At 45.0% G+C, this 19,952-nt stretch overlaps 3 protein-coding genes across 9 annotated transcripts in view; 2 read left to right on the top strand and 1 right to left on the bottom strand.

The window, feature by feature from the left end:
• The window catches only part of LOC111844252 (protein MTSS 1-like), a 45,795-nt gene extending 37,458 nt beyond the window's left edge, over positions 1–8,337 (top strand). For 3 of the 6 annotated variants that reach the window (XM_072716758.1, XM_072716759.1, XM_072716757.1), the window contains exons 11-15: positions 2,719–2,841; positions 3,142–3,372; positions 4,059–4,217; positions 4,424–4,583; positions 5,072–8,337. In XM_072716758.1, coding sequence (XP_072572859.1) covers positions 2,719–2,841; positions 3,142–3,372; positions 4,059–4,217; positions 4,424–4,583; positions 5,072–5,715 — 1,317 coding nt within the window. In that variant the 3' untranslated portion in view covers positions 5,716–8,337. The remainder of the gene's footprint in view (positions 1–2,718; positions 2,842–3,141; positions 3,373–4,058; positions 4,218–4,423; positions 4,584–5,071) is intronic. The other 3 variants (XM_072716762.1, XM_072716761.1, XM_072716760.1) reach the window with 2 other exon arrangements.
• A 173-nt stretch (positions 8,338–8,510) lies between these two features.
• ndufb9 (NADH:ubiquinone oxidoreductase subunit B9) lies at positions 8,511–10,355 on the bottom strand. Its single transcript, XM_023812349.2, has 4 exons — positions 10,196–10,355; positions 9,057–9,249; positions 8,853–8,966; positions 8,511–8,752 (listed from the first exon to the last, which is right to left on the bottom strand). The coding sequence occupies exons 1-4, from the start codon at positions 10,282–10,284 to the stop codon at positions 8,621–8,623; spliced, it is 528 nt and encodes a 175-aa protein (XP_023668117.1). The 5' UTR covers positions 10,285–10,355; the 3' UTR covers positions 8,511–8,620.
• On the top strand, positions 10,350–15,656 carry LOC111844136 (E3 ubiquitin-protein ligase RNF139-like). Of its 2 annotated transcripts, none has more exons than XM_023812334.2 (3): positions 10,350–10,454; positions 11,761–11,938; positions 13,313–15,656. In XM_023812334.2, the coding sequence occupies exons 2-3, from the start codon at positions 11,767–11,769 to the stop codon at positions 15,145–15,147; spliced, it is 2,007 nt and encodes a 668-aa protein (XP_023668102.2). In that variant the 5' UTR covers positions 10,350–10,454; positions 11,761–11,766; the 3' UTR covers positions 15,148–15,656. The 2 variants fall into 2 exon arrangements, with proteins under 2 accessions (XP_023668102.2, XP_023668084.2); XM_023812316.2 differs by lacking the exon at positions 10,350–10,454 and adding an exon at positions 10,492–10,986.
• Positions 15,657–19,952: the final 4,296 nt, after the last annotated feature.

The following is a 19,952-nucleotide window of genomic DNA, read 5'->3' as shown; positions in this document are numbered from 1 at the left end:
TAAAGAAAAATTTTATTTTAAAAATTGATTTCATTTAAATTGTATAAATATCTTAATTTATAATATTTATTTTATCTTTATGTCCGCAAAGGTTCTGTCAGCTGTTACTAACAGAACTCCCCGCTGTAACTCAAAAATGATTTGTCCCAGTGCCATGTAATCAGCATCACTTAATAATAATAATAATAATAATAATGTTTTATTTATATAGGGCCTTTCTCACACGCAAGGATGATTTACAATACAGACAGATACTTTATTGTATTGTAACAGCAAAACAACTACAATGAGAACGTTACTCATTCCTGAAATAAATGAGTTTTCTTTTGGCCCTTGAAGATGTTAACAGACTTTACCACCGGCAGACTGTGAGGAAGTGCATTGCAGAGTGTAGGCGCTGTCACGCAGAATGCCCTGTCACCCATAGAGGATAATCTGTATTTAGGTACAGTAAGAAGGTTAGATGTCATTTTGCTCTCTGCTGGACATTTTGAACAGACATCCTCATTTTTTTCAATATTTCATCTATAATAGCACATTGTCAATGAGTATATTAATTGACTGTCAACTATGTTACATTGTTATGGTTTACAATATTGTAATTATTTTAATGAAATATGAATGAAATATGAATGAAATTTAATGAAATTTTCATGTTTAAATTTGATATTAAGCTTCAAGAAAACGACCTGCTCTGCCAGGCAAGGCCTACCATTGAAATTATGGGTCAAAATAATAATGATACATTTTAAAATAGGGAAATTGTCAACTGTGCTATCTGTCAGCTAAGCTACCCAGTAGTCTACATCACCAGCCATCAGTACCGTTATCAATCTACATGGCACAACATTCATATGGGCACACTTTCCTGTTCTCCCTCAACATATTTTTTAAAAATCCAATTGTTTTAAATAATGTCAGCAGTTGAGAAATGGCAGAGACAGGGGGCTCATTGGGACGCTGATCGTGCAAAAAGGGCAGCATATTTGGAGAAGCGTAGAGAGGATTTCATAAACTTAGGTCTTAATACCCTGAGCAAGGTACCACCCCCAAGCACTGCCCCCCGGGCGCTGAATTAGCTGCCCCCTGATATGTCACGACGTCACATATGAGTTAAATGCAGAGGACACATTTCGTTGTTGTGTGCTGTGGTGTGTCAACAGTGACCACTGATCTCTAAATTCTAAAATTCTAAGGGAGGATGAACTGTGGCAGTGAGGGTAAGAAAAAAAAGCAAGAGTGTCTATTGGAGGAAAGCACAGCGGAGAGGCGGGAAAAAGTGCAGGCTTGGCCATTCAGCTACACCAGCAGACAGTCCAGAGAGCCAATCGTCCATCAGCCTCAGGAAAGAAGGTAGAGATTCATGATAGCAAGATAGAAACAGGTTAATGTATTCAACAGGAAAATTGTGTGACACAGAAGGTTTCCATTCATATATATACACAGTATATGATCTGTGAATTTAATTTCTTTTGTTGCACCTAATTTTTTTTCAAATTTAAAATAGCTAAAATGGTTATTCTGATGTCCTTTAAAGTAAACTGTGTATCTACTCAGGTTGCTTTCTGCATGTCTCTTAAAACTATCAAAATTACCAGTATGGTAGTTTTATTATAAAAAATATTCCTGTCCTTAACAGTGGTGAACATATCACATGTATATCTGGAGGATACATTTCAAACATCATTGTGTGTAAAGCAAAATAGACTCAAGAGCCCTTAAAATTGTATTGTACTTGAAGTGCAGGATTCAGTCAAATGGCTGGAATGGCATCCACTTTGTCCATGACATAGATGACAAATTGAGTAGTGAAAACATCCTTTCCCTTGAAGAATAAAAAAATTAAGCTTTGCAATTAGCAGATGTGTTGCACTGAAGGACTCCACTAATTTGAAACACTGATCGTTCTTTTGAGAAAGAACATTGTTTTTGTACTTGATGAGAAATGTACCCCAAATTATAGAATGACTCAATCTGGCCACATCCACCAGGAAGGTTCCTAATGATGGTGTCCAACCATCTTGTAAGGCGACACATTAAATGGGTGTGACACATCTACCCGGCATTCCTACATTGGGGGGGTGGCGGGTTGGTTTTCTACAGAACCCCAAGCTCTGCAGGATAGTGGCCTCCCTGCGGTCGACCGTAGCCTTGGCGTTCGAAAGCTGACCACATTTAAATAGCAGATATCGTTTTACAGCCGTGCACAAATTCAGAAACATTCCCCAAGGCTTGTGAGGTCATCCTGGGTTTATGGGGGGGGGGGGGGTTCCGCTGCGGTCTCAGAGTCTTCCTGCCCCAGCCACTTTGCTTCCACACAGAATCCATGCTGTTTTATTGCATCCACTCCCTGGTAATTCTTCCCTGGCTACATCTCGGCTCTCTATCTAAACGCACACTTCTCCGGCTCCCTAACGAGGCTCCCTAACGAGGCTCAGCTTTGAAACCTGCTTAAGCCTTATCGCCGACTGCTCAGTTTTCCCCGCAGGCTTTCATAAGTCACTTCTAGACTCTTCCTAATGGCTTAATTTGCAATCTTTTCACTCCTCTGCCCCCCCCCCACCCCATGTGTGCCTGTGTGTGCGTGGGTTCATAACGACGCCCTCCCTAACATCTCTCCCCATCCTCACTAACTCGCCCTGTGCGTGTCCCCATGGCGATGTGTGCGTCCCCATGGCGATGTGTGCGTGTGCGCCCTCTGGCTGTGACACCCTGCAGACTTCCTCCAGCTCTCCTTCCTCGGACGCCTCTGAGACCTGCCAGTCGGTCAGCGAGTGCAGCTCCCCCACCTCCATCAGCTCGGGCTCCACCATGGGCGGGGCCCTGGCCTCAGCCGAAAAGGTGAATTGCCCCCCCCCCCCCATCCCACCCCAGAGCTCCGCAGTGCCCCTCGAGGAACCACAGAAGGTCACACGTTATACACGGTGCACAAAGGAATACGCTGATCATCCTACAAACCACAAGCGAGCGCCGGGTGCGGGGGGAGGGGGTCCATCATCAGTGTTCATTCTCATTCTTGAGTTCTGTTGGTTTTGTTCCACCTTAATACAGTATTAGTTATTTTTATGTTTTGCTATGTATATGATTTCTCCATTCTCTTGTGTTTATTTATTTACATTTTTTTCCCATCCCACATTGTAGTTGTCAAATGGGTATGATCACCACTCACTCAGTGAAGCCCCCTACCTGGCCGGAGTGGGGTTGGGGGGCACCTTCCCATACTTCCCAGCCCACTCTTCCTCAGTCCCCCACGCTCAGGCCGCCTCCACCCGCTCGTGGTCCCGGCCCAGCTCCGCCCTGCTCCCGGACTACCCCCACTATTGCACCATGGCCTCGGGCATGATCCCCTCCTCCAAAATCCCCGCCTGGAAGGTTTGTCTGCTCAGCCTCCACATCCTCCTCTGTCCCTCTCGGACCTCCACACAAAGGCTTCCTAAACACCTCTTTCTGAGTCTCTCTGCCTCTGATCGGTGAGCCTCTATCAGATGTCCGAGGCTCCCTTACGCGCATTTTCCCCCGTCTTCCTTCCCTTCCTCTCCCTCACTGTACAGTTGGGCCCCTATTCCTGTGTTCTCCGGCTTCTTAAGATCCCATGTGCGCATGAAGTCGCACACGCTGGCTTCGCCGCATTAATGCGTGCGGCTCAATTAATTGCAGCTGAATTGCGAAGACGCCGAGGCTCCCCAGGGAGCTTTTATGAGTCTGGAAGGGCAGGAAATTCGTTTTTATTATCCTTGTCTAGTGCATTCAGCGACAAGAAAAGTGTCTTTCAAGCTGAATCAGAGGGTATAATGCAGTGTAGCCGTTTGCAACACAAAGTCTTTAGTCCTGGAGATTTTGTAACAATTAAGAGTTCAATGTTTGAGGTTAATAGGGCAGGTGTAGACTGCAGTAGTATAGTGAGTATTTATTGTGGTATTGCTTAATGTATTGTAGGGCAGGTGTAGCGTGTACTGCTAGGCTTGAGTATAGTAGTATAGCGAGAGTATTTCTGGTAGCATTGCTTCCTCGCTAAGCACTCCCCGTCTCAGGCTTACTCTCTCTTGGCACTTCTGCAGGACTGGGCCAAACCGGGCCCTTACGACCAGCCCATGGTAAACACCCTGAGGAGGAACAAGGAGAAGCGGGATGTCGGCGAGCCCGGTGCCACGGGGGGCCCAGCCCACTCGGAGGACCCCCAGAAGGCCAGGAGTGTGGCTGCGCCCACCACACCCAAGGTAATGCGGAGACCGTTTGACCTTGATCGGGTGTCTAATCAGAGTATAGCAAATAAAACAAGTTTAGCTAGCCCTATACCTTTATGGGTGTTTAAGAGAGTGTTCCTCACATCCCCATGGCTGGTTGTTGGTATCATCTCCCATCTTTAGCTGTGTAAGTGGGCAGCCTTGCTAATGCGCCCTACCCCATATTCCCCGCGTCCCAGGCAGAGGAGACCGAGGCCCACGAGGAGCTGGCCCTGGCCCTGTCCCGCGGCCTCCAGCTGGACCCCCAGCGCTCCAGCCGGGACTCCCTGCAGGGCTCCAGTGGCTACAGCACCCAGAGCACCACGCCCTGCTGCTCCGAGGACACCATCCCCTCCCAGGGTAAGCGGTCCCACTCAGTCACCCACACAGAGCGCAACTCAAACCATGCATTCATGTGTGCCACAAACAGTCACTGCAATGTGGGCCACAAACAGTCACTGCAATGTGGGCCACAAACAGTCACTGCAATGTGGGCCACAAACAGTCACTGCACTAAAAATTAAACATGTTTCTTATTAATGAGAAGCTGAAGCAGCGGGTTCTGCTAACCAGCTAGCTAGTTACAATCTTACAGACATACAATCAGAACACCATTAACAAGGAAAGGGCGTTAACCCCTTTCTGATTATTTTAAATACTTAGTAATGGTAGAACTTTATGAGCATAGTTGACCTGTTTTGATGTGGGTCTTAAGTGAAAGATATGAGTTTGTGTGGAGTGAGAAAAATCTACCCTGTGAAACCACCATCCAAGGTCACATGACTGCAGCCATGTGACCTGATGCCCATGGTAATGTCCCCAAACAAGCCTGTCTGTCTTTCTTCCAGTGTCTGACTACGATTACTTCTCCGTGGGCAGCGAGCAGGAGGTGGACCAGCCGGACTTTGACAAGTCCTCCACCATCCCACGCAACAGCGACATCAGCCAGTCCTACCGCAAGCTGTTCCAGGCCAAGCGACCGGCCTCCACCGCTGGGCTGCCCTCCACGGGGGGCCCCGTCATCGTCACCCCGGGTGTGGCCACCATCCGGCGCACGCCCTCCACCAAGCCGTCGGTGAGGCGGGCGCCCAGTGCTGGGGGCCCCATCCCCATTAAGACACCGGTCATTCCGGTAAAAACACCCACGGTGCCTGACCTTCCAAGTCCCGGCTTTTCCAGCCTGGGCGGGGGATCTGAGGAAGGGGAGGAAGCAGCCAGCCCCGGGTCACCGGAACCCGGAGGGGAGAGCGACCAGCTGGGGGTCCTGCCCTCGGCCTCCTGGAGCGGCCAGGCCTCCACCAACCCCCCGGGAGCCCTGCCCCAGCCCACCACCCCCCCAGGAGATGCAGGGACACCAGAGGATCCAGATGAGCAGTTGGAGGAGGCGGACTCTTTTGACGTTCAGGGAGATGACATGCTTCTGGCTATCCGCCGGGGTGTCAGGCTGAAGAGGACAACAACCAATGACCGCTCTGCGCCGCGCATCGCGTAGGGGGCACCAGCGAGCCAGACTCCAGAATTCCACAGTATTCACAGGCCATCCTGAGGCATCGTCCATTCCAGTGTGGTTTGGAGGAGGCAAAGTAATTATTACGGTCATGATAATAATAATAATTATTATATAAAGTTCAACTTTTGATTTTCGCTTTGAAGGTAGGGAGAGGAACAATTTATCCTTTTAAGAGGCTGACGTCACTTCTGTTCGTTTTCATCAGCTGTAGAAAGCAAGTGTCTGATCATTCTGTCGCCTCAATGCCTCTGTATCCCAGTTCAAGGTTCCCACATTTTCCACACAGGATGTTCTTTGTGAACCTCAATTCTTAAGGCCGGTTCGGCGCAGAGAATGTAGCCTACGAATGTTTTTCTTTTTATTTGCTTTTTATTTTTAAGTTTTATTTCTACATTCTCCAGAAGGCCACTTCAGATAGACCATGTACTCAGTAGCGGTGGCATAATTCTCAGAGCACATGCCAGTTAATGGCGAGCAGGTGCATTGCGGGTAATTCACCAAATACTACCGACTCCCGTGATACAGATATACGGTTATAAACTCAGATATTTAAAAAAAATATATAAAAAATATAGCCAGCTCTTGAGAAAAATCCAAATGTATACGCTTTATAAATATGTTAAAATGCTTTAGAAGAGGCTGCTTTGCTTTTATTGTTTTTCATTTGTAGTTTTTTTCTATTTTAATTGAGTCTGACATGCATGCAGCCTGACCACTCTAACTGGTTTGCTCTTGTAAAGAAGTTGTAAAATTCATGATACACACAAGCTTCTCTTCACAAAAACATGCACTATTGTTGTCATTATCTCTAATACTGTCCTGAACTGGATACTCGGCAGTGGCAACAAAGCCTAGCAACACTGTAAATACTTAACAGTCGAAATTTTTGGGATTAATTTATTCTCTTTGGTTTAAACCTTAATCCTTACAGCTGAATTAATGCTTTCTCATATGTTCTGTTTATGTTATATTAATATATATAAACCTGTTGGAGTCTTGAGGCCTTTTGCTGTGAAATTAACACAGCACAGTTAAGTTCTGCGGCCAGCTGCTTGTTTTTTTGTTTATCTGTGTACAGCTACGCACCTCCCTGTACGGGTCATTTCTGACTCTTTCTCTTAATGCCCTCTAGAGGGCAACAGAGTTCAGTGCCCAGGTGAGCATTTAATTATGCAAGCCATTAAATGGAGCGTATTTCACCGAAGCTGTAAATTTTTTATTTTTTTTATCATTATTATTATTCTGTTATCGGCCTCTTGTTCGGAGTTCTGTATGACCGGAGTGTGTGTAGACCCACAAACTCTACATACCTTGCATGTCACACGCTGTCTGCACACATGACCCAGTCATGGTTACTCCCAGAAGCACACCTACAGTATTGTATCGTGGCAGCACAGAACGTTGTAGCTAGTTCCTGTAGTTAGCCGTTTACACACTCGTACGTAGCTTTCCCTAATGTCCGCCGTCGTACCCGCTACCGACCAGTGGAGTCAGTTGTCATAGAGCCACCACTAACCCCCAATGTAGAGAGTTGTTAGACGTTTAATCCTAGCAGAGGGAGTGTGGGCTGCCTTGCAGTCTTTCCTGCAGGGTGTGGGATTCTTGATTTTGTACATGCGTTTATTATTATTATTATTATTATTCTGTTTTTATAATTTTGCATGCTTTCCATTGAGTCATAGCATCCCGCCGTGTTTTCCCAGAACTCTCTGATTTGGGGGGGTATTTGGACAGAAAAGGGCCAGACAGTCCCAGTGGTCCTTCACATGCACCCCAGCCACCCGGGTACGAAGCAGCGATCCGCTACGACGGTGCCGAAATGAACTGTTCTTTGTACCTCGAACAAGCGGATCACGCGCGATTATAAAGGATGAACTAGCAGTAATTACCTTACCATCATTAATTTAAGCATTTCAAACACCCATTACCTCTAGCTTTAATGCTCATCTTTTACCGATTACTTTTTGTACATTTTTTTTTTGGATTTGCAAATTGAAGATCTACAAGTTTCCACACCATTGCTACTTGTGGTGATACTTGGAGAGTAGGAGCTCAGCCTATCTATTCAATGTGAATATAATATAAAAGCTGTATAGTCTATATTACATAGGTAACTTCAAATGCTCAGCCGCCTGTAGGTTTTCCTTCTCAGTTGCAGGCCTGAGATGTTGTAGCGGGCAAAGGCCCCGTTTTAAGAATGCTTTAAAAATGTGGAATCTGCAGCTGATGCAATGTGCAAATGATGCTAAAACCGTATTGGTGGTTCCCCCTCATTACCGAAGTTTTGATATTGTCTGTGAATCAGCTGTTTAGATATTTAACATCAGAGCATATCTAGAGGTTTTTTTTCTTCTTCTTAAAGTTGCCAAATTTTCTGTAAGAATGTGTAAAACCAATTTAAGTACTTTAAAAGAAAATGTGTTTTTGCATATTGTAAAAGCAGACTGTCAGATGAATACTAGATTTTGTTCCTAATAATTTAGTTGCTAGTTTGTACTCAGTTGACCTCTTTCCCTGTACAGTTGTTCAAACAGGCTGTAAATCCCCCAATTTCCTTTTTTTGTGTAACTGCTTCAGCCCTGTATTAAAGATTATGCAAATCCATTTTTTTTCCAGCCTGTCACTTTTGATCCTAGTGGAAAACATCTTTCACTCAGAGTTCTGTCTTCCACAACCTTCCCTACCATGAGTGAAGGATAGATCAGGTAATTGTTCGTTAAACATCACACATTAAAGGTATTCGTGACAGGTGAGGAACACACGAGCTGCTCGCAGGATGGCATCATAACGGTACTTTAATGTGTTTAGGGGGTCAGTTCCTGAAACTGAATACCCATGTTCTATGTACATCCAGGCATGTTCAACTTCCCCTTTGTAGTGGGGGCGCTCAGACTGGCCGCTCCCTGGGCCTAGTGACGTACTGCCACCACAGAGGGGGGAGATCGCCCTCCCTGCGGGCCGGGGGCAGGGCCTCAGTCTTGGGGCCCCCCGCAGGAGTCTCTTCCTGCAGTTGTTGCACCTGCGAAGTGCAACCGAACAAAGTGACCATTCTCGATCGCTGATTTACTATAAAACTTATACTTTTGAATTCACGAAAAATGAAACGGATTCGCACTGACCTCCCGATCCCAGCTCTTCTCCCGGAGCATTTTCCACTGCTCCCGCTTGGAGAAGTAATCCGGGTACACGGCCTTCTCCGAGGGATGCCAGTAATCCAGACACCATTCGGGGACCTGAGTACAGAAACAACGGCGTTGGGCACTGGTGGCCAAACCACCCCTTTAAACGCCCAATGATCGGCTCAGAGAGGGAGGGTCCCCTACCTTGTAACACTCGTATCGCTCGTAGGAGGTGCCCCCAGGGGAGTCTGGGAAGAGGTAGGGCTGAGGGTGTTGATTTGCCCAGAACTCCTCCTCTCCAGCTTTCAGCATCAGCGTGGCTTTCACCATGTCCTTCTCATTCTTGTTCTCGTCGAAGCGGGATCGCAGCACACAGGCATAGAAGCGGTACTTATCCCTGTTGACCCAAAGGCGTTCATTGTGCGACATAACACTAATGGTGTGACCATCTGAATCGTAGATTCTGACAGAAATAGACTGCAATAAAATTACACCAGGGGCAGGGGGGGGAAACAACAACAGCAGACAGTGTATGCTGTATTGAAGCAGGCTGTTCACCATGGACTCTTTATAGTAATTTTTCTATAGCGAAGGAGCAGCAATAAAAAGCCTAATAAAGCAAAAATCCTCTATTCGACACTGTGACCCCTATCTTCACATCATAGTCCAGGGTAATATATCTAATGACCAAGAACGAACTGCTCCACAGGAAGTCTTGCAAAACTAAGATGATAATACAATACCCCTCATGCACTAGATCATTAGGTACTATACTATCCTAGAGGCACACGCTCCAAAGTGTCAATCACATCAAGCCCAAGACACCTGGTCACTACATGCAGGCATATATTTAAAAGGTAGCAATGACTCGTGCTGTCCTCATGGGGGCACTGGAAGGCTAATCACTGGGTCTCCATAATGTACGTGTACTCGTGTATCGAAATTCTCTAGTTTAAGTCAATAATACGCCGTGAAACTTTCATTACTATTCTTTGGTGTTTATAGTATCTATAGACACACGGCTAATCAGAAGATCAATTAATTTAATCTAGAAAAACCACGGCATAAGAGGCTACAGACAGCGAAGCAAGCCTCTAACATTAACCAGAACAGCCAGAAATAACCGCCTTATAACTACTAATCAACAAGCGTGATGGCACTGCTGCACAAAACGCTTGATACACGCTGTGTTCCGTATAGACCTTTACACCGAAGTAACCCGCTGACACTGACGTCTCCTGACCTGCGCTAGCTAACGGGTTCGGGCCTTCACTGCATAAAACGTAAAATAAAGCGGTAGGTCCCCACACCACCAAGCATCTCCGTTAATATGCTGCCCTTACCTGAATATGCACCAGGACTCAAGGTGCCGCAGAGCCTTCTTGTAAAGCCTGAGCACTTTCTGCTGATGAGTGAGATACGCAGAGGCCATTTCGTCCGGCAGGCCCCCCGACCGGGATCACCTTCTCTCCCATACGCATGCGCCCTTCTACGTCTCTCGCTCACGCATGCGTCCTTCTACGTCTCTCGCTCACGCATGCGCCCTTCTTCTCCTTGACGCGCTCCCAGCCCTCGGGAGCTCTGCTTCCCCCTACGGGGCAGGTGAGGAAGAAACGTTCAGTTGTGTTATCTATACTGTGTTATGAAATTTCTTAACCAAATTCTCCTTTTGTCCCTGCTGCTAGGGATGATGTCCTCTGTGACCATACGTCCTCCTTTTCCCGGATTTTTCTGGGACCTAAGATGCCTGAAATCTCCTTGATTTCGCTTTGTTTCATGTTGACGTTTGCTTTCTACAGTCAGAATATTTCCTCTGTGCATATTTGTGTTCTTTGACTCGTCTCTTTGCGTGCCGCCCCCGGGGTCGTCTTTTCGTGCAGCGAAATATGGTCACTTAACCTCGCCTCCCTTAAATATACTCAGACCCATTTGTAAACGATGCTGTGACCCATCATCTGTGACCCAAACCCCACTGGCCCCAGCACCATCTATGGTAACTGGCGTGGCAAAGTCTGCTATTTTTCATAATCTTTATGATATCTGTCATTTATAATATTTTTATATGTATTATGTTTCTCACTGTTTGCAGTCAATGTCATTGTAGTCTGCTGTAATTGAAGTAAGCCAGGGAAAGGTAATTTTTTGACATTATTTAAAACAGTAAAATTGCGTTTTTATTTATTTTTTGGCTCTGCATGGCTTGTCTGTATAGAGCATCAACAATAGCGTATATTCGGTATAGGCTGCCAGTGTTGTGCTCTGTTGCAACCCGTGACATAAATAATAATAAAAAATAATGCGGTATCATAAAACTGCCCTGATGTACAGACGTGCAGCTATATATAGAAATACTAAGCTTCTGCTACTTTGTATTTAGCAATTTCTATATGATCTTTTCATAGAAATTGGTAGTATTTAGTATTTATTATGATAATTGCATATATATGCAATATTTTACACATACATTTCTGAAATAAGCATAACAGTAATACACACAGAACATATATACTTTGAAATAAAAAACGGTACATAATCCTATTTTATTTAGAGTTGCTTGAAAAGCAGTGTTATATGTTTTTTATGATTCAGATTATGTATTTATGTGGTAAATACGTAGTGCGCACACACCTATTTAATTGCATGTTAACCATGTCAGTATCTACCAAAGAGCAGCGAGCGTCACTGAAACTGAGGAGCACGTCACTTTATGTCCTGTAGTAAAGCGTATTGCGTCATGCTGCAAAGCACTTTACGTCCCTTTGAACCGCTCGAGCCGGACAGTTACTTCCGCGTTCCTTGCATAGCAACGCCGCGGAGAAGATGGCTGAGTGTTGGGCCCCCTGCAGTATAACTTTACGAGTTTTTTAGGCATGTGTTGATCTCCGCGTGTCCTTCCTCCCCTCCCCAGTAACCCATGGCGTCCCCGCCAGCTCGGATCGGCCAGCAGGCCTTAGCTGTAGTGGACGTGATATTCCGGGTTCCCTGCATCTTTATCATCGACGCCATTTTTAACTCCTCTCACACCGAAGCTCATCTGGGAGGCGGATTGTGCGAGGCTGTCGGGAGGATTTTGATCAGAGTATTAGGTAAGGTCGCGCACGGCTTCTGCACTGCCCGGTCCTGTGTGGCCCGCAGCGTATACGGGCTGTCAGTTTGCTAGGTAAATCAGTGTGTGACAGTACCTGCCTATCTGTCTGTGTCACCTGTCAACTAGGATGTACCCATTCAAATCCATTGTCCTCCCATACACTGACACTTCCAGGGTGTGCTGCAATAATGGCATCACGATCGCTTAATTCGCCTGTCCCTAATGGTACATTTTACCCTTCGTTACGAAATTTCCTTCATCCTCTTAGTACCGGTAAAGCCTCTTATTCAGATGCCAGGCCGTTGCTTCAGCATCCAGATTCTTCACTTGTACATACAGTACTTCTATTGCCTTCCAATACTGATCTGAGTCTCGCATTGTCTTATAAAGCAATATAATACGCATGATGAATCCGCCCCACAAAGTCTTTCCTTTAAATCTTTCTCTATACACTAATCAATTACTAGTGCTAAATATTTTACACTTTCGGACGTATCTGTCTGCTTCTGTGATGGTGCCGCCATCCCAATTACCCCGTTAAAATAATTGTATTTTTAAATGCAGTTTTCCGATTAAAATTTATAATTGTAACTCTTTCATACATCGTTTTAAGATTCAGTTTACTGTCATCATGCAGAGTGCAAGTACAGTGCCAATTACATGCAGTTAACATTTGACCAAAACAGTCAGGTAATAGTGCACTTTCCAGTGGTATAAATGCCACTTATGTTCTATAGCAGGAGATTTAAACTTTTTATTTTTGAACCAGACTGACAAACTAAAAATAGACCAGACCTAGGAAAGTCAGGGCTGGTGTGCGGGTGGGTGGTCCCTCAGATCTTCACGGATGCGAGGCTGACACCCTATCAGTACCAAGGAAGTCAAGTTGTGTTTAAATCTTTACTGTCTCCTGATTAAAGGTGTGTTCTTATCTGTTTACTAATACTTTGCTTTTATAACATTCTCTATCAGGGATTTAATTTCAAAGTTAAATCTTAAATTCGATTTCATTTCTGTTTCCCAGCCTCACATTTTTTCTTCTTTGTTTCCCCAGCATTTAGTAAAGCGGGCCAGGAATTAAAGGCAAAGCTGATAAGCAATAATGGAATATGGGTGCATGGAATAATACCTTAGATGAATATAATTTCTCATTATTAATCAGAGGTCTTGCATTCATTTAGTTAGTTCAAGTGAACCCGAAACACCCTGCTCATGGAACATTAAAATAAAAGTATTTATAATACTGAAATAATTTGTAATAATTAATAATAGTTTTTCATTGCTTCATTGCTCTGTCTGGCTGGTTGGGCCGTGCAGCGTTTGTGACCCTTGTGTGTGACACTTGTAATCGGCCACCCTGTTTCCCATGCAGGTGTCCTGCTTTCCAGCATGGTCCTGGTTCTGTCACAGCGGGCACTCTTCCGGTTCTACGCCTTGTTCCTCGCCGTCCTCCTGGGAGCCATGGCCGTCTGGCTGAACTGCTACGTGGCTTGGCATGCAAACCCGTACGGCGGATATGATGCTTTCGGTCTGCATGTCTTCCCTGGCGACAGACCCACCCTTTGGCTCGGGATGGCCACGGTCCAGCTGGCACTGGGGGCCGGCTATGTGATGCTGCTCGGCCTGCGGCCGGCCTTGGCAGCCCTCGTGGTTTTGGCCGCGATGCTGCCCATCGGGACTTTGGCAGTCGGATTACCGCCGGAGGCGCGGCAGCTAGTGGCCGCGGCCTCGGGCCTGGTGCTGGCCGCCCACACACTTGCATATCTGACCCTGAAAGTCAAGTGGTTCTGCTTCTCCTGTCGCTATGTCTACCTGCTTATCCGGCACCTGCACCGGGTCTACGGTGTCCAGATGCTGCTGGAGGACACCTGGAAGAGGATCCGCTTTCCTGACGTGCTCCGGGTCTTCTGGCTCACCCGTATGACCGCGCAGGCCGTTATCCTGCTCTACGTGGTTGGGGCGACAGGGAACCGGGATGGCAGCCAGAGTTATCTCACTGGGGACGTCTTCTGGGACTTGTTCAGTAACCTCATCATCAGTGGCTGCGACTCCACGCTGACGGTGCTGGGTATGAGTGCAGTGATCTCCTCCATTGCGCATTACCTTGGCCTGGGGATTTTGGCATTCATCGGCTCCACGGAAGAGGAGGACAAGCGACTTGGCTTCGTTGCCCCGGTCCTATTCTTCATCTTGGCTTTGCAGACAGGGTTGAGCGGGCTAAATCCCGAGGAAAGACTGGTGCGGCTCAGCCGTAACCTGTGCCTTCTGCTGACCGCCATCTTGCATTTCATTCACGGGATGACCGACCCGGTCCTCATGTCCTTGAGTGCCTCTCACGTGTCGTCCTTCCGCAGGCACTTTCCCGTCCTGCTGGTGTCGCTCTTGCTCTTCGTCCTGCCTGTGGTGCTGAGCTATGCCCTCTGGCAGTTCTACGCCCTCAACACCTGGCTGTTCGCCGTCACGGCCTTCTGCGTGGAGCTTTGCCTCAAGGTTGTCGTGTCACTGACAGTCTACGTGCTCTTCATGGTTGATGGCTACTATGGTGTGCTCTGGGAGAAGCTGGACGACTACGTGTACTATGTGCGCTCTGCAGGAAACATTATCGAGTTCATCTTTGGGGTCGTCATGTTCGGGAATGGGGCCTACACCATGGTGTTTGAGTCCGGCAGCAAGATCCGCGCTTGCATGATGTGCCTCCATGCCTACTTCAACATTTACCTGCAGGCCAAGAACGGGTGGAAGACGTTTATGAACCGCCGGACCGCCGTCAAAAAGATCAACTCCCTGCCAGAGGTTAAGGGCAGCCAGCTGAGAAACATCGAGGACGTCTGTGCCATCTGCTACCAGGAGTTCAGCTCCTCGGCGCGCCTCACGCCTTGCCGGCACTACTTCCACACCCTCTGCCTGCGCAAGTGGCTATACATCCAGGAAACCTGTCCCATGTGCCACCAGAGGGTCTACATCGAGGAGGATGTCCAGGACAGCTTCGCCTTCTCCAACAATAATGGGTATGTCGCCCCCAACGAGGATGCGGTCGAGCCGGACGCTGCCGAGGGGGGGGATCCCGTTGCCACAGACCTCGAGGACGAATTTCTGGAGGACAACGACAGCATAGAGTATGATGAGGATGAGTGGGAAATGCAAAACAGGGGAATTCCCGTAGAGGAAGACTACGTCGATGATGAGACGGACTCCAGCGGGGAATGACCCAAACGTAATTTGACTTTCATTTATGGCAAAATCAGGGGCGTTCTTTTTTTCCCCCTTCAAGGGCTCACGCAGTAAAGGCGAAGGTTGTGGTACAGTGTTCCGAGCGATATTACCTAAAAAGAAAAGGGGAGGAATCCAAGCAGGCTGCCAGCTGTTACTTAATAGTTCGGTGTAAAATGACTGAATAATATATATTTTAAAGAAAAATATGATTGTTTGTATTTGTTTATTTCTCAGTAATATTAAGTTCATTTTATTTATTTTGTTCAACTATTCAGGTTAAATATTTAGAGAAAGCAGAACATCCTAATACAAATCCCCGTTAAGGATTATCATGAAGGTGACTCGTCCAAGACAGTCCTGTGACAAGCAGAAAGAATTAATTTAATGTGACGGGCTGCTGTAACCACAGATATACCTCTGATCGTCGTTACTGGTCTCTTGTGTGACCTTACTGGAATTGTGTACGTTATTGTACATGCAATAAAATGGATTTTCCTTTAAAATGCTGCATTGGAAATGTCTGTTCCAGGTTAATGGTTTGTGTTGACTGAAAAACACAATCCGTTACATTCATATTAGCCTTTATTTGGTTTTGGTATTCAGTCAGATCTAGCAGGTATTTAATGTATTACCAAAGCAAGGGAAGCTTTGGTTAACTCATCCTTCCTAAAAATACTATTGATTGTCAGTAAACAAAATGAAGGATTGATTTTGGTGAATACAATATGTTAAACTTCAGTTAAAATGCTATGATAAGGTCAATTACAAGTTAAAGTATTTCACTTCTAATTGTAGCATTGCTAGTTCCATCCTGGGGCCTGTATCATGAAGCAAGATTTCATTCTTAGCCGGATAACTTAATTTGTTGGATTTGAGGTAGTCTGAGCTGATCAGTTATCCGGCTAAGCAAGGATTCGATCTTTGTGATGCTAGCCCTTGGAATGGACATTGCTATTATGCCTTAGAGAAGAATACTGTGTCAAAATTAGTTAAATATATGGTTTTTACTGTGTGAATGGGTGATGTGTGGAACAGGAAGGATATATGGTGATCAACTAAACTTGACAGCCAGATCATATGTTTAAATGACAAATATGATATAACCGTATAATATTTCTAAATTTCTCATTTCAAACTGGCTTTTCACATTTTCTAGCCTTTTTACTTACTGGGTTCTGGAAACTGATATTTTTCACATATTTTTAAATTCTCATGTTAGGACCTTGTATATGTGATATTTAACTATGATTAGCCTGATCCTTGTTGTTAGTTACTGGTGTAATTTATGGCTGGGCGATGTCCAAAAAATAATTTAATTAAAAACAAGTACACGGCACCGAGTAGAGCACTTAAAAATATTGCCAGTGTTGAATCTGTTGATTAGTGGTGCTGATCATCATTTGTTAATGTCTGTGGAGAGCGAAGGATCGGCATCTAAAAACATGTCACAGGTGCTTTGCAAACTTTATAAAAGGCGTATTACCTCAGAAAGTGTTAGGCTCTGCATGTACCAGTGGCAGAGAAGTTGCCGACGTGGGGAGAGAAATGCAAGGCTAAGAAATGGTAAGGCTCATTAACATCACCACCAAGAAATGTTCAACATCTACGCTGCAGTTGCGTCAACGACAACAGAAGCAGAATTCACAACTGCAACGGCACGTGTGTGAGTAAGGTATACCGCCCTTAAGTGTTCAAGTGTCGAGAAAGGTGAGCACTTTCTGGGGCCCCGACATGGGTGACAAGGGAAATATGATGGTCAATCTGCCTGCACCGCAAATTTCATTGTCAGCTCATTTGGAAGCGTACTAACTTGCCCATAGCTGTTATTTCATCCAGTCACTCAGTATTTCCTATTCCATTTATACTGCCATGCAAGTAATTTAATGCTAATTAAAAAACAGTATAACCGCTTTAATAAGAGAACACACACTTCTGTCCTTATAAATCTATTCCTCTTTATTTCCTTTGTTGAAATTCATTCTCCCCAGTCGATAGTGACATCCGATGCAGGTACATGCAGAGAGTGTGTGTCTCTGAAGCTCCTCCATCACCCTCTGTACCTGTAATTTGACACTCATTGGTATACAGCTACTTTGTAAGTATTAATCACCAAAATGGAGGCATCAGAATAAGAATTCTTACAAAATAACACATTATTGTGTGTGTGTGGCGTGTGAGTGTGCTCTGTGATGGGTTGGCGCCCCATCCTGGGTTGTTCCCCGCCTTGTACCCTTAGCCTCTGGGACAGACTCCCCTACGGGATGCCATTACTGGCATTACTTTACACATGCATCAAGAAGTCTAACCTGCAGCCTTTAATAGTCCATCCATCCATTTTCAATAACTGCATGTCCTATTCAGGGTTGTGGGGGACATAAGGCAGGGAACAACCCAGGATGGAGCACCAACACACACCATTCACACCTACAGGCAATTTGGTAGCTCCAATTAATCTCAGCGTGTTTAACTGGAGTACCCAGAGTACACAGAGAGCCATAGCAGAGACTTGAAGTCCCGGTCGCTAACCATTGCCCCACCATGGCATCCTGTGTTTCATAGTGTAGCATGAAATACAAAACACTCTGTTGTATATTTATGACGGTTTGGCATATTGCAATGAGGTGTGTAACTGTTTTGAGTGGGGAAGATGTATTCACCATATCTGTATTTAGCTGCTGGATGTAATATGGCAGAGTATATTCAGTGTTTCTCTATTTACCTGTTGGATATAGAACAGCATGTTTGCACTGCTCTCCTTACTCAGCACCTGCTTATCTGACCTGTTCACTGTGTAGTTGCTGAAAGATACCCAGCCCTTCTCTTTGTCACTAAGTGTTTCCATTACGGTGACCAGATAATCCATGTCAGGAAGGACACTAAAATTTAGTTTTCACTTAAGCGCTGAGTTATTTCTGTGTGCTGATTGGTCAGTCTCCTATAATCAGGCATGTGTCACTAATGTTGATGTAAAACAGCTGGATGAGTTTTTCAGCCAAGGTAACAAACCAGTCAAAACACAATAAAAATTGAACTACACTGGACCCTCGAGTTACGACTGACCTGACGTACGAACAACTTGGGTAATGACCAAAATTTTAGTTTTGACTTATGACCAAAGTCTTGAGTTAGGACCCGAATCCCGGTCGAGGCCAAAACGTGTATCCGCTTGTGCAGTTGTAAGCAAAACACACATCGCACATAGTACAACCCTTTATTATTATGAAAAGGTTAGGTAACGTGCTTTGGGAGGTTCGGAACACATAATGGGTATTTCCATTATTAATTCTTATGAGAAAAATAGTCTTGAGTTACGACCAGCCCTTGCGAACAAATTGAGATCAAGCACATGTAGGAACCTTTCAGCTTTAAAATAGTTTGTAAAAACTGAAATGACTCAGTGTCCTCCCTGACATGGATTATCTGGTCTCCCTATTTCCAGATGATTTGTTAGGATACCTTCTTTGTTATTATTGAAGATGTAAGTGAGCCAGGTTCGAGTATGATCCGGGGTGTCACACATCACACCTGGTACCTCAGTGTGTGAATGCGGTAAAATCAAAAACAGGAGAGAGCTAAGCAAAATTTACGTGTATTTCACATGAATTTTTATTAATCAATGCAGAGACCGCGAACGCGACTGAATGGATGCTGAAATATCGATTGTTTCGATATTAAATGTTTCATTCTGAGAATTGTTTCTGACGACAAAATAGGCCTGCCGATTTTAACTGCCGACCAAGGAAATGTAATGATCAATCCGCTGCTCCCCCCCCCCCATCGGGTTCGATATCAGCGAGACAGACCTTGGCAATGGATCGAATCGGAGCGAAAAGAAAATCGGTGGCGTCTCCCATTAGTAGCTGGATTAAGACCCGTTTCTATGAACTTCTGAGTGTGTACAGTTGAGTATGTCTCCCGCTAGGTGGTGGTGTTTCCTAATAGGAAGGTTCCCATTGAAGGTATACGCGTATAGAACCACGTTAAAATATGTACCTAAAATGTACCGTCTTTCTCGTAGACGCACTGCTGATGAAACTCGGGCTTACTAAATAAAAAATATTCGGTACGTGCTCAATTTTTCCAATCAGGCTTTCACTACGGGTAAAGAATATGGCCTATCGGTAATTTAAAACGTAGTTAAACTGACGACAAAATCGTTGTTAAAGTCTGCGATGAGGACAAACACAAAAACGCTTACTTAACCTAATAGTTGTATATATTGGGTCATTCAAATCAGATATATGTATCTTGTCTGGATGCTGTTACTTAATAGTTCGGTGTAAAATGATTCGTCCCAGTTTCTCCTCGACGAAGCGGCTCAAAAACAGGTCTGATAATAATATGTATCATAAAACATACCGGTCTCCATGTCTTTTTAAAGCTTGTGTTATTTTACTCAGATGATGTTTTTGTCGGGGATGACAGTGTCTAAGAAAACGAAATGAGTCACTTTCTAAGGCTAAATATGTATAATTATGTTCCATTTCTAGACCGCATAACCATTTTAAATAACGAAAAGTTAGGGACACATGAGTGAATATTCTGAGTAGTTTCATTTTCGTTATATTCACACTATTAGAATTATGTATTCACATCTGCAAATATATACACTTAATCTGTTTTGTGTTATTGTCTGTACTAGATACTATGCACAGCGATTATTTTGTGAATTGACTTGAATGCCACTGTCTCTGTCATCGAATAGATAGATTAAAGTGTAAAATTAAGTGTAAGATTAAAGAAAGTGTAGGTTGTGACAGTAACTGTAGGACAAACAAGTAATATTACGTACTAAAGGC

The sequence above is a fragment of the Paramormyrops kingsleyae genome, chromosome 9 (assembly GCF_048594095.1).
Source record: "Paramormyrops kingsleyae isolate MSU_618 chromosome 9, PKINGS_0.4, whole genome shotgun sequence".
In the NCBI taxonomy this organism is placed as follows: domain Eukaryota; kingdom Metazoa; phylum Chordata; class Actinopteri; order Osteoglossiformes; family Mormyridae; genus Paramormyrops; species Paramormyrops kingsleyae.
Note: the sequence above shows the minus strand (reverse complement) of the source record. Positions and strands in the feature narration are given on the sequence as shown.

Excerpts from the sequence above, each read along its gene's own strand:
- ndufb9 (XM_023812349.2), bottom strand. The coding sequence starts at position 10,284 with ATGGCCTCTGCGTATCTCACTCATCAGCAGAAAGTGCTCAGGCTTTAC. Across the intron at positions 8,967-9,056 it reads AGCGATACGAGTGTTACAAG|GTCCCCGAATGGTGTCTGGA; the intron begins GTAGGGGACCCT and ends TTCTGTACTCAG. Across the intron at positions 8,753-8,852 it reads AGAAGAGCTGGGATCGGGAG|GTGCAACAACTGCAGGAAGA; the intron begins GTCAGTGCGAAT and ends TGCACTTCGCAG.
- LOC111844136 (XM_023812334.2), top strand. The coding sequence starts at position 11,767 with ATGGCGTCCCCGCCAGCTCGGATCGGCCAGCAGGCCTTAGCTGTAGTG. Across the intron at positions 11,939-13,312 it reads GATTTTGATCAGAGTATTAG|GTGTCCTGCTTTCCAGCATG; the intron begins GTAAGGTCGCGC and ends TTTCCCATGCAG.